The 12,731-nt window shown below is 36.3% G+C and overlaps 1 protein-coding gene across 1 annotated transcript in view; it reads right to left on the reverse strand.

The window, feature by feature from the left end:
• LOC137405195 (DNA helicase B-like) overlaps nucleotides 1–12,731 on the reverse strand; it is a 35,059-nt gene that overhangs the window by 11,148 nt on the left and 11,180 nt on the right. Inside the window, exons 10-18 of the mRNA XM_068091424.1 lie at nucleotides 11,763–11,907; nucleotides 10,632–10,839; nucleotides 7,387–7,581; nucleotides 7,018–7,099; nucleotides 5,714–5,943; nucleotides 4,924–5,046; nucleotides 4,284–4,426; nucleotides 1,926–2,081; nucleotides 1,556–1,713 (exon numbers count right to left, since the gene is read on the reverse strand). Of these exons, the coding sequence (XP_067947525.1) occupies nucleotides 1,556–1,713; nucleotides 1,926–2,081; nucleotides 4,284–4,426; nucleotides 4,924–5,046; nucleotides 5,714–5,943; nucleotides 7,018–7,099; nucleotides 7,387–7,581; nucleotides 10,632–10,839; nucleotides 11,763–11,907 (1,440 nt within the window). The remainder of the gene's footprint in view (nucleotides 1–1,555; nucleotides 1,714–1,925; nucleotides 2,082–4,283; nucleotides 4,427–4,923; nucleotides 5,047–5,713; nucleotides 5,944–7,017; nucleotides 7,100–7,386; nucleotides 7,582–10,631; nucleotides 10,840–11,762; nucleotides 11,908–12,731) is intronic.

Consider the following 12,731-nt stretch of genomic DNA (forward strand, 5'->3'; position numbering starts at 1 on the left):
TAAAATGTTTTTATATCAACAGATCTTAGTTAAGATCAATGAATTTGTTTTGGCAATTTCTAAGCCAGAATCTGAATAGTTTGTGGCTTTTAACCTTGTTAAATGTTTACTTGCAAAAAAATTCACATTACAGTTATTTGGTACAAAAAGGTTCACCATGTCTTACTCTACTGTGGGGTAAGTGCAAAATATGTGGAAATGTGATTACAATCTCTTAACAGCTCAAAAACGAACAGTTAATCGCAGCCATTACGAAAATGCCGAAGTTTGAAACCTCTTTATTTCGACGACATACTCAAACATTGTGGTTATTGTTTTAACAAGTGATGTTACCACGTGAAATTGAAGGCCAATAAAAGGCTCAATATAAAACATCTCGTAGCACTAGTTTATGACAAACACTTCGAGTTCTACCGGAAAGCCCTTATTAAATATAGATGCTCGCTACTTTGCTATGTTAGTTTTGTTTCAGCTTGGTCTAAGCATCAAGTTGTAATCTGATCATGTGACCCATACTTCCTGCCAAGCAACGCGAACAATTTTTGCAACATTTTTCGACTATCGCAGGTGACCAACAGGCTCATCATGTTTATCAGAGAATGATAAGCACTCCTTCAAGCTAAGGTTAAAAAATTAAACAAATTTTTAAGGTAGGTTTAAAAATGTCAGTGCTCAAAGTGACAGCATTACAATGATGATGAAACAGACGCGTAAGGACAATAGACATGATTTTATTGAATGCATGAAGTATATTTGTGAAAATACTTCGACGAATAAGGTTGCATAAAAGTGTAAACAGAAGCCATCGAGTTCAACTACGTCTCATTTGAACCGTTTTGGAAAGTGATTCCAACCTACGGCGTTTTCCTGACGGCTGCGATTAACTGTTCATTTTTGAGCTTTTAAGAGCTTGTGATCACATTTTCACATATTTTGCACCTACAACACAATAGAGTAAGACATGGTGAATGTTTTGATACCAAATAACTGTAATGTGAATTTTGTTGCAAGTCAACCTGTAAGCTTTTAAGCTCCTTCGAGTTTTTTTTTATAGTGCAGACAACTCCATTTTTAAAATCAATTGACTAATTGAATAGAAGAAAACTATTCCAATGAATACCAAATCAAATGCCTGTACTATCTAACAAACATTTATTACTGTCCCACAGAAAAAGTAATAAATGCCTACTACATCCACACTTTCATCCACACCCTGACACCTGCTTATCAGTGTTTTCATACTTATAATGGATAAGTACGAAAATGAAAATATTTAACACCTGAGGTACAGAAAGGAAACCTGGCCTTTTTCTACAAACAGGTTTTACAATACAGATCTACACATCCAGGCATGCTAACAAAGCTGATAAACATGCACAAAAACACAAAGTTGTGATATCTTGTCAAATAACTCTTACAAAATTACATAAATGAGAATGTGGGCTTTCATGGGTACAAACTAGGATTGCTGGGTTCATCCAACTAATATCTAACCAAACAACAACACACCGACTTGAAACACATTAACTGAGGGGGGAAACCTGACTGTTCCTACCTTCTGAGATGGCATGTGTTGATAGCCTTCCGCAGATTTGCTTCCTCTCCTATAATAGTAACCGATGACTTTCCTCGTGTGACAGCTGTATACACATGCTGCCAGTTTTGTCTACCGGCAGCGCCAACCACGTAAGCCAAGTGCTTTATTTCTGATCCCTATGAGGAGCAGCATATTCAATTACAAGTAAGTATTCTAGAAGTCACAGTAGCTAAAGGTCATTGAAATACATAGATACAGAAATTTTAATGCGAGTAACAATATTGCAGCAAATATGGATATGCATGGTTATAAAATAATAGACAGAAACCTGAAAGGTATGTATAATAGACATAGAAACCTGAAAGGTGAGTATAATAGACATATAAACCTGAAAGGTGTGTATAGTTCGGCACCAACTTGGCTTCATCCTGCACTCCCTCATTAAATTACTCCGCAGAGCACAAATTATCATGCCGTCTTCACTTTCAAGAATCCAACGCTCTTGGCTAAATTTCTTTGGTGGAATTGCCTCCTCCATGAATATCTAGAGATTATGCACACATAATCATATGGATAACTACTGCGCACGCATGTTATTATCATAATAGACACCAACAGGCTATCACTCTTGAGTTGCTCATTTCAATAATGTTTAACATTTAAAATTCTCTCATTCTTTGTTTTGAATAAAGTTCATCATTTGACTTGAGGCATCATTATGTAGAGACCCAGCAGTAAACTACACACCAATAAAAGGTAAGAAAGGTTTGCTAGGTTCTACTGTCACATTCCAATGCAGCAGAATACAAAAGTCCCTTGTGATTACATTATGACAAACTATTAGCCAAAGATGGCGCATCTTTTAAAAAGGAATACAGTACAGTCATCTCTCCTTGAGACTGCTACCTTGAGACATTCATGAAGTTAAATTATGTAATATAGAAACTAATTTTCAAGACACTTTTTTATTAATCATAAACACGTTCCTCTTTTTCAATTTTGGGGTCAAGGGCATTCAAGAGACATGATGAAAGATGTCACAAGCATTATTACATTTCACAAAACCTAGCAGAAAAATGGCGAAACCACGACGACTGATGTCTGCGGAAGGATCTCCCTGGGCTAGAGTATGACTGAGATGTATGTATTTCTAGATGTTTATATATTTTCTTTAGTTTTTCCTTTATGAATGAAGTAGTGGAGCAGGAAAAGCTGAACGTGAAGTAGCGAGGAATTACTGTATATGAACCCCTGACAGCCTCTCACTTTGTTATATCTGTTTAAGCGAGTACACTTGCTAGCTGTACTATACAACACTCTCACTTTGTTATATCTGTTTAAGCGAGTACACTTGCTAGCTGTACTATACAACACTCTCACTTTGTTATATCTGTTTAAGTGAGTACACTTGCTAGCTGTACTATACAGCACTCTCACTTTGTTATATCTGTTTAAGCGAGTACACTTGCTAGCTGTACTATACAACACTCTCACTTTGTTATATCTGTTTAAGCGAGTACACTTGCTAGCTGTACTATACAGCACTCTCACTTTGTTATATCTGTTTAAGCGAGTACACTTGCTAGCTGTACTACACAACACTCTCACTTTGTTATATCTGTTTAAGCGAGTACACTTGCTAGCTGTACTATACAACACTCTCACTTTGTTATATCTGTTTAAGCAAGTACACTTGCTAGCTATACTATACAACACTCTCACTTTGTTATATCTGTTTAAGCGAGTACACTTGCTAGCTGTACTATACAGCACTCTCACTTTGTTATATCTGTTTAAGCGAGTACACTTGCTAGCTGTACTATACAACACTCTCACTTTGTAATATCTGTTTAAGCGAGTACACTTGCTAGCTGTACTATACAACACTCTCACTTTGTTATATCTGTTTAAGCGAGTACACTTGCTAGCTGTACTATACAGCAATTTTAAAGAAACTTAATATGTAAATTAATATCTAAAGTAACAGTAACAGCCTCCGATCTGTGTCCAAGCTGATCATAAGTCCGGGAGACTTTAGCGCTGCTGTCAATAGAATTACAAAAACTACAAAATAAATTTGGACAATGACTTTTGCTAAATAGCTAAAAAATTGTAAAACATTTCATAGTGTCCTTTTAGATAGCAACAGTCACGCTGCTGCATGTGGGACCATAAGCTACACATAGAAATAGCGCAACTTTCTCACCTTCTTTTGCATATTTTCAAATATTCCTGTAGCTTGTGAAAAGAAAGTTTTTTAATTTCACAAGTAAACCGCTACCAATGGTATGACACACAGTGAGGTATTTTAAAAGCAACTCTACTTTTAACACAACTATTTTTATACTTTTATATTTGTCTGTCAACCAGCTTATATATTTTTCCTTGAGGATACAACCCAAATGCTACACGGTGTGTTTTATCTGTACATCATTCTTATCTAGATATTATAATATTATTGAAAACATGATAAGCTCAGTAACAAATATTAAGTAATTACAAACTGAAATACCATGAAACTGGAGCAACAAAACATTATTTTAAACTATAGTAGGCTAAAATATATTATTTACAATCCCAACACTTTTTCATGCTACATCTTTATGATATTCGACTTACCAAATTGAAGAATTGAAACTGTTACACAGTTCTATGAAATGCGAGAATCAGCTCGGCGCTGATACACAACATGTTATGAAACCAAAGTTTTTACTGCCAGCTGTAGTACTTTGGATGAGGAACTCACAGACTTAATCCAAAAAAGCTCTCCATTGCATAATCTCATATCACAAGTCTTTCCGAGAGGACGTTTCTCGCCGTCCATCTCGTGCTGGGAGAGCTGCGACACGTCATTCTTTATGTGGCTCTCTATTTCCTCCTGCTCTCTCTCTGAATAAAGAAGACAGAACTTGTAACAAATTCTCATCTCAACATCACAAGTCGAGTTATAATCTGAGATAAAATATGACAAACAAACTGGTTCAATTACGAGATATAGCCACATAGTAAATTCTAACAAAATTCAAGTTCTGGTGAGAGAAAAGTTAACTAATCTGGAGTAAAGCATTTAACTTGGGGCTACGAGTAATAGCAAAATATGAAAGTGCAAATAGGCTATGTAAGACGAAATACAAAACAGTTTAAAGAAAAGCTGCTCTCTCACACATGCATGGAGAAGAAAGGTCAGTTTCAGGTTGCTAAAACTAGCAAACTATCGATTGATTTAACCACTTTCATCAGCTAATACAATTGAAACTGAATCGTGCCACCAGGTCTGCCGATGCTAAACATGCAATTGACCACAGTGAAGCAGAACTAGTAAAAGAAAATTGGTTTTCCAAGATTTCCAAAAGTTATCATAGACATGAACTAAGAAAAGCACTCACGAGACAGAACATCAAAGTTTGACTTCACCTGTGCCCTCTCAATGTACATAGAAATTCTGTCTTTGATCATATCCATTCTCTTTCTCTCGAGCTCCTCTTCTGATGCAGATATACTCTCGGAAGCTGCAGTACACCGTACTTTAGTCACTGTACAGTCATGTGTAGGTATGCAGTATACTGTATACTTGCTACTATACAGTCATGCGTAGGTATGCAGTATACTGTATACTTGTTACTACAGTCATGCGTAGGTATGCAGTATACTGTATATTTGTTACTATACAGTCATGCATAGGTATGCAGTATACTGTATACTTGTTACTACAGTCATGTGTAGGTATGCAGTATACTGTATACTTGTTACTATACAGTCATGCATAGGTATGCAGTATACTGTATACTTGTTACTACAGTCATGTGTAGGTATGCAGTATACTGTATACTTGTTACTATACAGTCATGTGTAGGTATGCAGTATACTGTATACTTGTCACTATATAGACATGTGAAGGTATGCAGTATACTGTACTCTTGTTACTACAGTCATGTGTAGGTATGCAGTATACTGTATACTTGTTACTACAGTCATGTGTAGGTATGCAGTATACTGTACTCTTGTTACTACAGTCATGTGTAGGTATGCAGTATACTGTATACTTGTTACTACAGTCACGTGTAGGTATGCATACAATACGAATAGTCAGGACTAACTAATCAGAACATAATGCTAATTACTTATAATACTTGAAATAGCCTGAGATTTAACAAAACTACTAGAATATCAACTTACATGTACCCAAGTCCATGTCACCTTGTTCTGACATTGTGCTAGCCTTAGGCGCTAAATGGTCCTTAGCTTCATTGTTTGGGTCGTGCAATATGACAACATTCACCGTCCCATTCTTGCTGCAGCAAATCTTAAAACGCTCTTTAAAAGTTGGTCGTTTGGTTGAGGAGTCTATACAGATTTCTCCGGCGTAGGCCTTTGAGCAGATATTGTTAATCACCTCACAGTCCATCCTGCAAATAACTTAATCCATTGTGACTCACTCAGTCTAACATAACCTGTTGTGACTCACTCAATATAACTTAATCCACTGTGACTCATCCAGTTAACTTAATCCACTGTGACTCATCCAGTTAACTTAATCCACTGTGACTCAGTCAGTCTAACAAACTGTGACTCACTCAGTCTAACTGTGACTTACTGAGGCTAACTTATACTTCAGTAAGTCAGCCTAAATGCCAACTTATGAAAGTCTCATTCAAACTGAAGACAAATCGAAGAGATGATGGATGACTAATGAAAATCAGTTTATAAAACTGGAATATATAATTGGAAGCAGGCTGATTGTGTCTTGAAATGTCTAGGAAAAAGTATGTTTGATGGCTGACTACCACAGAGCTGCTTGCCCAAAAAAATTTAAAAATGTTAAAGGCAAACTTAAAAAAAGATTGTATTATCATCAGAGACATCGTAGATAGCTGAGCATCCATCAGAGCATTATTTGAACTTCACAGGAAATGAATATCGTACTTTTCGGACTATAAATCGCACCCTATATAAGCCGCATCTGCTTTATTTTCCAAAAAGTGATAATAAAACAATACATAGGCCGCACCTTTGTATAGGCCGCAGAACTCAGGATGGTGCTTTTTAACACGGCAGAAACTTTCCTGTTTAAAACGGAACAGTGCCTAACGGCACAGTTTCGTATTAACCGACGCTTTGTAACCTAGTGTCTAACGGAACAGCACCATTAGGCATTGTTTCGTATTTTCTTTCACCGCTAGAGGCACACTAACTAGAGATTCTGGTTAATGCGCCCTAGCGGTGAAAGAAAAAGCCCCAGAATAGCCACACCTTTATATAAGCCGCATGGCTCAAATCGTCAAAAAAAGTAGTGGCTAATAGTCCGAAAAGTACGGTATGTACGACAACTAAATAAAATTGCAAAAATAAGACTCAAGGATAACAATGAGGAATAAAATCCAGAGGAAGTTGTATATCACCAAAGACTATTATTAACCAAAACCAAACTCAGAAATACTGAAAAATTGAATGTAAGTATCGCTCACCACACAGTTACTTACTTTCTAAACGCTACAAACTGGCTTGTTCTGTCACTCCGAAATGCTTCTGTGGAAATTAATTGTTTGACAGCATCATCTCTTGCTACAACAAAAAACTTTGTTAGTTATTCTACCTTTGCGTTCTCCATACATTTTTAACTCACTCGTACCTTGACACGCCTAATGTCGATAGATGCTCCGAATCTATTTAAAACTAGGTAACCTCTGATTTATTGTACTTTTAGATTCAAATAGCTGTTGGTGCCCTAAACATACGACAAATCTAACACCCACCCTCCTGAACATATCAAAACTATATGTCTGCTTCTAGTTTCAGACAAGTCTGTATGTAATCTGGATTCAGCGAACGTAAAACTCCTATAGACCCACCCAGCTCCAAATGCTCCATATCGGCTAGAGGTATACTTGTGAAGGATCTTTGCTGGTCAAATGTAGGAAAGCATCGAGCAGATATTCTTATAGCATTCTCTACAATCAGCCTTCCTTCAGCTCGGTGATTTGTCTGGAGAGTGATAGCGCAGCCTTTGCACGACAGAGCCGAGTAAACATCAGTTAGAAAGTTACCTGAGAGAAACAATTGAGATAAATTCAGATTCATTAAAAATTAATTCAGATAAATTATAAGGACATCGAGAATCTCAACTAATCTTTATATAGAAATCTTAAAGTTTGTGGGTACTTCGGTTTGTCCAGCTATAGCTATTAAAATATTAGAATGAAGAACCCGTATCACAGAATATTAGATCTCAGAACCTCCCCTTCTTCAGGCAAATATCTTACCAATTGAGCTACACGAAAGTGATGGATTCATTGGGCGATATATGTCGCTATGTGAGTGAAAATACTCATACCCCTTTCCGCTATGGCGCAACGGCATTTTTGCATGCTTGCTCTCACGGCTCTTATTAGCAAGTTTACTAGCTGGCTCAAATTAGTCATTGGCAATGTGCCAGGCTAATGGCAAGCTACTACATTACCTGCCACCATTTTATAAGCTAATTTTAATACCCGTTCAACGTCGGGCATTCCGCTAGTCATAAACAATTTAGCAAAAACAAAGACTTATTGTACACTTATCATGAAACAGTAATAGAAGAGAAAACTTCTATTTGACCAACTCGAGATACATGAATAATACTAGATAAGATAGAGAAATAGGAACTTTATTACCACTGATCAACGCCGTTTAAAAAAAAGACCACGAGACAAGCGAAGTGATATTTTAATAAGCCTAATGAAAATATATGATTGATAAATTGAGCACTTCCATCTACATATGAATAACAGTGTTTGTTTGTTGGTCTGTCTTCCGTATTTCTAGTTATAATGATAAAGTTTCAGAAACAAAAAACATTTCATATTGTAATTGAATTCAGAATTCTGCAGACAGACGGACTATCCACTACGCCACACTGCCTACTTGCCATACTATAGAATAATTGTGCACATACTTATTACACCTGCCAGTCTTTAATTGCGATTGGTTATTAATTACTATGATTGGCTATTGGTTATGGCAATATTTAATGACAATCAGCTAGCACATTTGAACTACTAAAAGAAATGTGTGTGCCAGACTTTTCCAAAATGCTATAAATATATGAATACACCGCATAAAATTAATTAAACTTATAGCACACACAGAAATAAACAAACAACTTAATTTAAAGGTTACAATGGTGAATGTTGTATATGTTGATTAAAAATAAATTTTCTGTGCAACGTTTTTGTTACTCGTGCAACGCCGGGAATTCACCTAGTTAAACCATGAATGCATAACTATGACTATGACTAAACTGAATGCAAACTATGACTGCATAATATTTTGCTATTGGCTTTGCATGAAAAAGGCTTCCAAATGCCATCAACTCTCCATAGAAAGTAGAGCTATTTTGTAACTCATTCCTGATATTTTCTGTGTTAAAAAATTGCATAAATGACCAGTAAGCTGTTTACTACCTACATAACATGTGAGCTTATGACCTGTGTGTGGGCCACTCATATCCAACTATTTCCAGACAAACTGCAGTAAAATGTGACAAAGACAATCATTTCCTGTAAAAAAGAGAAAACAACTCCTAACTTTTTGAATTATAACTAACAATGTACGTATGTTTATGATAGATTTGTGAAGAGCTCACTGAGCTAATAATTTAACTTGCTTACAGCATATTAGCTGAGCGACTGATAAAGTTATTGTGAAATTCCAGTCTCTTTGAATTAATCAGACAGAAGTTAAGAATAACTGGCTGATAGGATCAGCCTTTGAAATACCTTCAACATAAGACTTTTAGTATGATGAAGCTCAAGGTAATTTTTCTCTTTTTGCCTGTTCCATTAGCGACCACAACAAATTCCTTGTTAGTTACATAAAGAGAGTGTTTCAGGTCAAAGAACATGGGTGTTTTCTTTATATTTGTAGAAACTATAGAGTAAAGGAATAAAATCTATATACTTTCATGAAAGCTGTTAAGAGACGTAAGACTTAATTTTTATGAGGAGTAATTTCCTTATGAAGTAATGTTTAATCATCACCATACTTGCATTCAGACAGTAGCTCAGATCAATGATGAACTCGCAAATGATTATCATCACTATAATTGCTATGGGAGGTGATATAAACTCACTACCAGCATTATTATTACCATGTCTCTAGTCATATCCAATGCAGAAGACTGTAAAATAAGCCTACGTATAGTCAAAAGCCAGTCCTACTACCGATATAATCGTGGGTACTCACTCGTATGTGAAATCTAATCTTCTTAGGGAAGCATAGCTGAGTAACTTGAGTCCACCACGTAAAGATGTCTATGATTCTGAGCCATTTTATATCACTTTTGAAATGTTTTCATAGTCGGCAAAGTTTATGATAAATCTGTGTGACTAATTTTGATTTTAACAAACCTACATGAAGTTTTTAAAAACTAGATATGCAAACTAACTCCACTAGTGATCTCCGCCAGATGTGTACAAACAGTCTGAATAATCCATTTCCAACCATATATACTCACACTAGCCGAATGCTCGACGTTGCACGAGTATTAAAAACAGCTTATAAACAGTGGCAAGTCATGTAGTTGCTTGCCACTTGCCTTTAGCCTGCCACATTGCCAGTGGCTAATTTGAGTAAGCTAGTATCTATACTGACTAAACTTAATAATAAAAGCCGCGAGAGCAAGCTTTAGTGACATTGCTTGTAATGAAGAGTTGCTATGCATATTTTAATTCAGATAACGACTCATATCGGCCAATGAGTCCATTGCATCTCGTATAGCTCAATGGGTTGCCATATCGCTTGATGGACGGGAGGTTCCGAGATTAAATCACCCGTGATATAGATTTTTCATTGCTAGTAATAATCGCTATAGCTGGACAGACAGGATGACAGACAGGATGACAAACATTTAGATTTATATATATAAATGAGTGATTGCATAAGTCGCATTGAAAATCAACAGTTAAAACAGACCACTAAGCAAAAGGTAGGCCATAACAAATACAGTTTGGATGCAAATTTAAACATGAAAACTATACTGCTTTTTTGTCCCTAATACTTCTGTGCAACTCTCCCTCTCTCAATGTGCTACAGTTATGTTATGTTTATACCTACTCACCAGGTTCAATGGACGGAAGCTGCAACAGGTCACCCAGTAAAATAATTTTTTGTAGCTGTCCATGACTTTTCAGGATATGCAGCAGGAAAGAGAAATTGTTAACAGCGACTAATGAACACTCATCGACCACTAATATAGCCACATCTTTAAATGGAAATGGTGATCTAGGAGCTGGTTCTTGTAGCCAGAGAATATAGCGAAACATAACCTGATAAATACACAGATTTAATAATAAGATAAATGAGGTCAATAACCAAATTCGTTGAATGAAACTACATGAATTTTATCACTGAGCGCCTGAACCTGTGCGGCATCTCCATCAGCAACTAAATAATAGAATTTCAAATAACTGTATATAGTGGAGCCTCGTTGTTCGATCATTATTTGTTCGATCATAATTTGTTCGTATTTGGTGGTCGAGCGACAGTTTGTTCAATAACTGAAACCCGTTGTGTCCTAAGAAACCACGCTAAGTATTTTAGTCCGTTTTCATTCCTAGGAAAAATAGCTAAAATGTTAACAGAACATGTGTTTTTCTCTGGACCCATTATTAAGGGATAAAGCAACACAAAAAGGTAGACAACTGGCAAAAGATTCTTGAACAAACTGTGTTAAATCTTATTTCGCTAATGGTCTGAGTCGAATAGATGCTTACCAAACGGTTGAAAATGGCCGAGTAGTGCGTTTAAATCAACTCGGCTATTTTTAGTCTTACTCGACGTTCTCAGGCTTGACTCGGCTAATTCGAACACTGAAAATCTGTTCAAATTCAGATGCATTTTTTATTCAAATTTTGTGGTTTGGCACCGAATTTTGCGAATAAGGAGATCGAGCACCAAGGTCCGACTGTACTATAGTTATCCCAAGTGTTCAAGTAGTTAGTTGTGTTAAACTATATAAATAAAGTGCCACAAGTGGTTGGTACTAACACAATAACTATAAGAAAACTAAATTCAATATCGATCTTTTTTATCAACTGAAAAAGAAAACTAGTAGTTCAAATTCTTAACCTTTCTGTTTCTAGACCTTCCGAGTAAAACTGGTGATGCTGTATAAGCTGTTACCCTAACTTGTGTAGACTCTGTACCTCAGGTACGCGCATATACATACACATGTATGTGAAATGATCACCTGATGTAGTGTGAAACCTTTAAACCCTGTTCGTCTGCCGAGCACCTTAGCAGCCTTGCCCGTTGGAGCGGTAAGCAATATATAGCTCTTCTTGGTCACATCAGGAACTGAAGGTACCGCCTCCTCCGGAGTTATCTCTTCACTGCTGCAAGTACCAAATTCTTACCAACTCTTCTGACTTAACAGACTGGATGACTCTATCAACTTACAGTATCCTATGAAACTGAGTCAAGTTTATCAACTTTCCTCAGCTTAAAAAATATCATAAACTTATAAACTCTCTTTCAACTTTTATAACCCTATGACCTCAGAAACTCCCCTGTAATTACAAATACCTATAGATCTATGAAGCTGAAAATTTAATAATAATAATTATTATTATATTAGCAAATATGGAAACTCGAGTGTAGTTATACCATAATGCGTATAAAACTGCTCTTAAGCTCCACTTCTGAAGTTTCGCCCTGAAGAAAAATTATCAAACTGTGTCAAGTTAAGCAACAACATTTATAAACATAATAAAGCAGCACAAAAACAAGAACTTTTAATAACAACTGACAGCAAACCCGAAGATGGCTGAGACTTTGGTCATTTTCAATCAAATAGCCTGCAAGTGGGTGTTTAAGATGCTGGTTCCTGAGAACCAGACAGAGTTTTGAAATCAAATATTTTAGTTGACTGGCGGAAGGCACGGAACATATGCGTGTGATTTTTGGATGAAATTGGCCAAAAAAATGAATAGCACTTACGCAGACTAATGGACACAGAGACAAACACAATGACAAAGTTGTGGGACTCATTAATACAGATTAACCTTAAAGGTTGACTTGCAACAAAATTCACATTACAGTTATTTGATATGAAAAGATTCACCATGTCTTACTCTGTAGTGCTGTTGGCGCAAAATATGTGGAAATGTGATTACAAGCTCTTAAAAGCGAGCAGTTAAAACATTGCCGTAGGTTGGAA

This window comes from Watersipora subatra, chromosome 9, assembly GCF_963576615.1.
Source record: "Watersipora subatra chromosome 9, tzWatSuba1.1, whole genome shotgun sequence".
NCBI lineage: Eukaryota > Metazoa > Bryozoa > Gymnolaemata > Cheilostomatida > Watersiporidae > Watersipora > Watersipora subatra.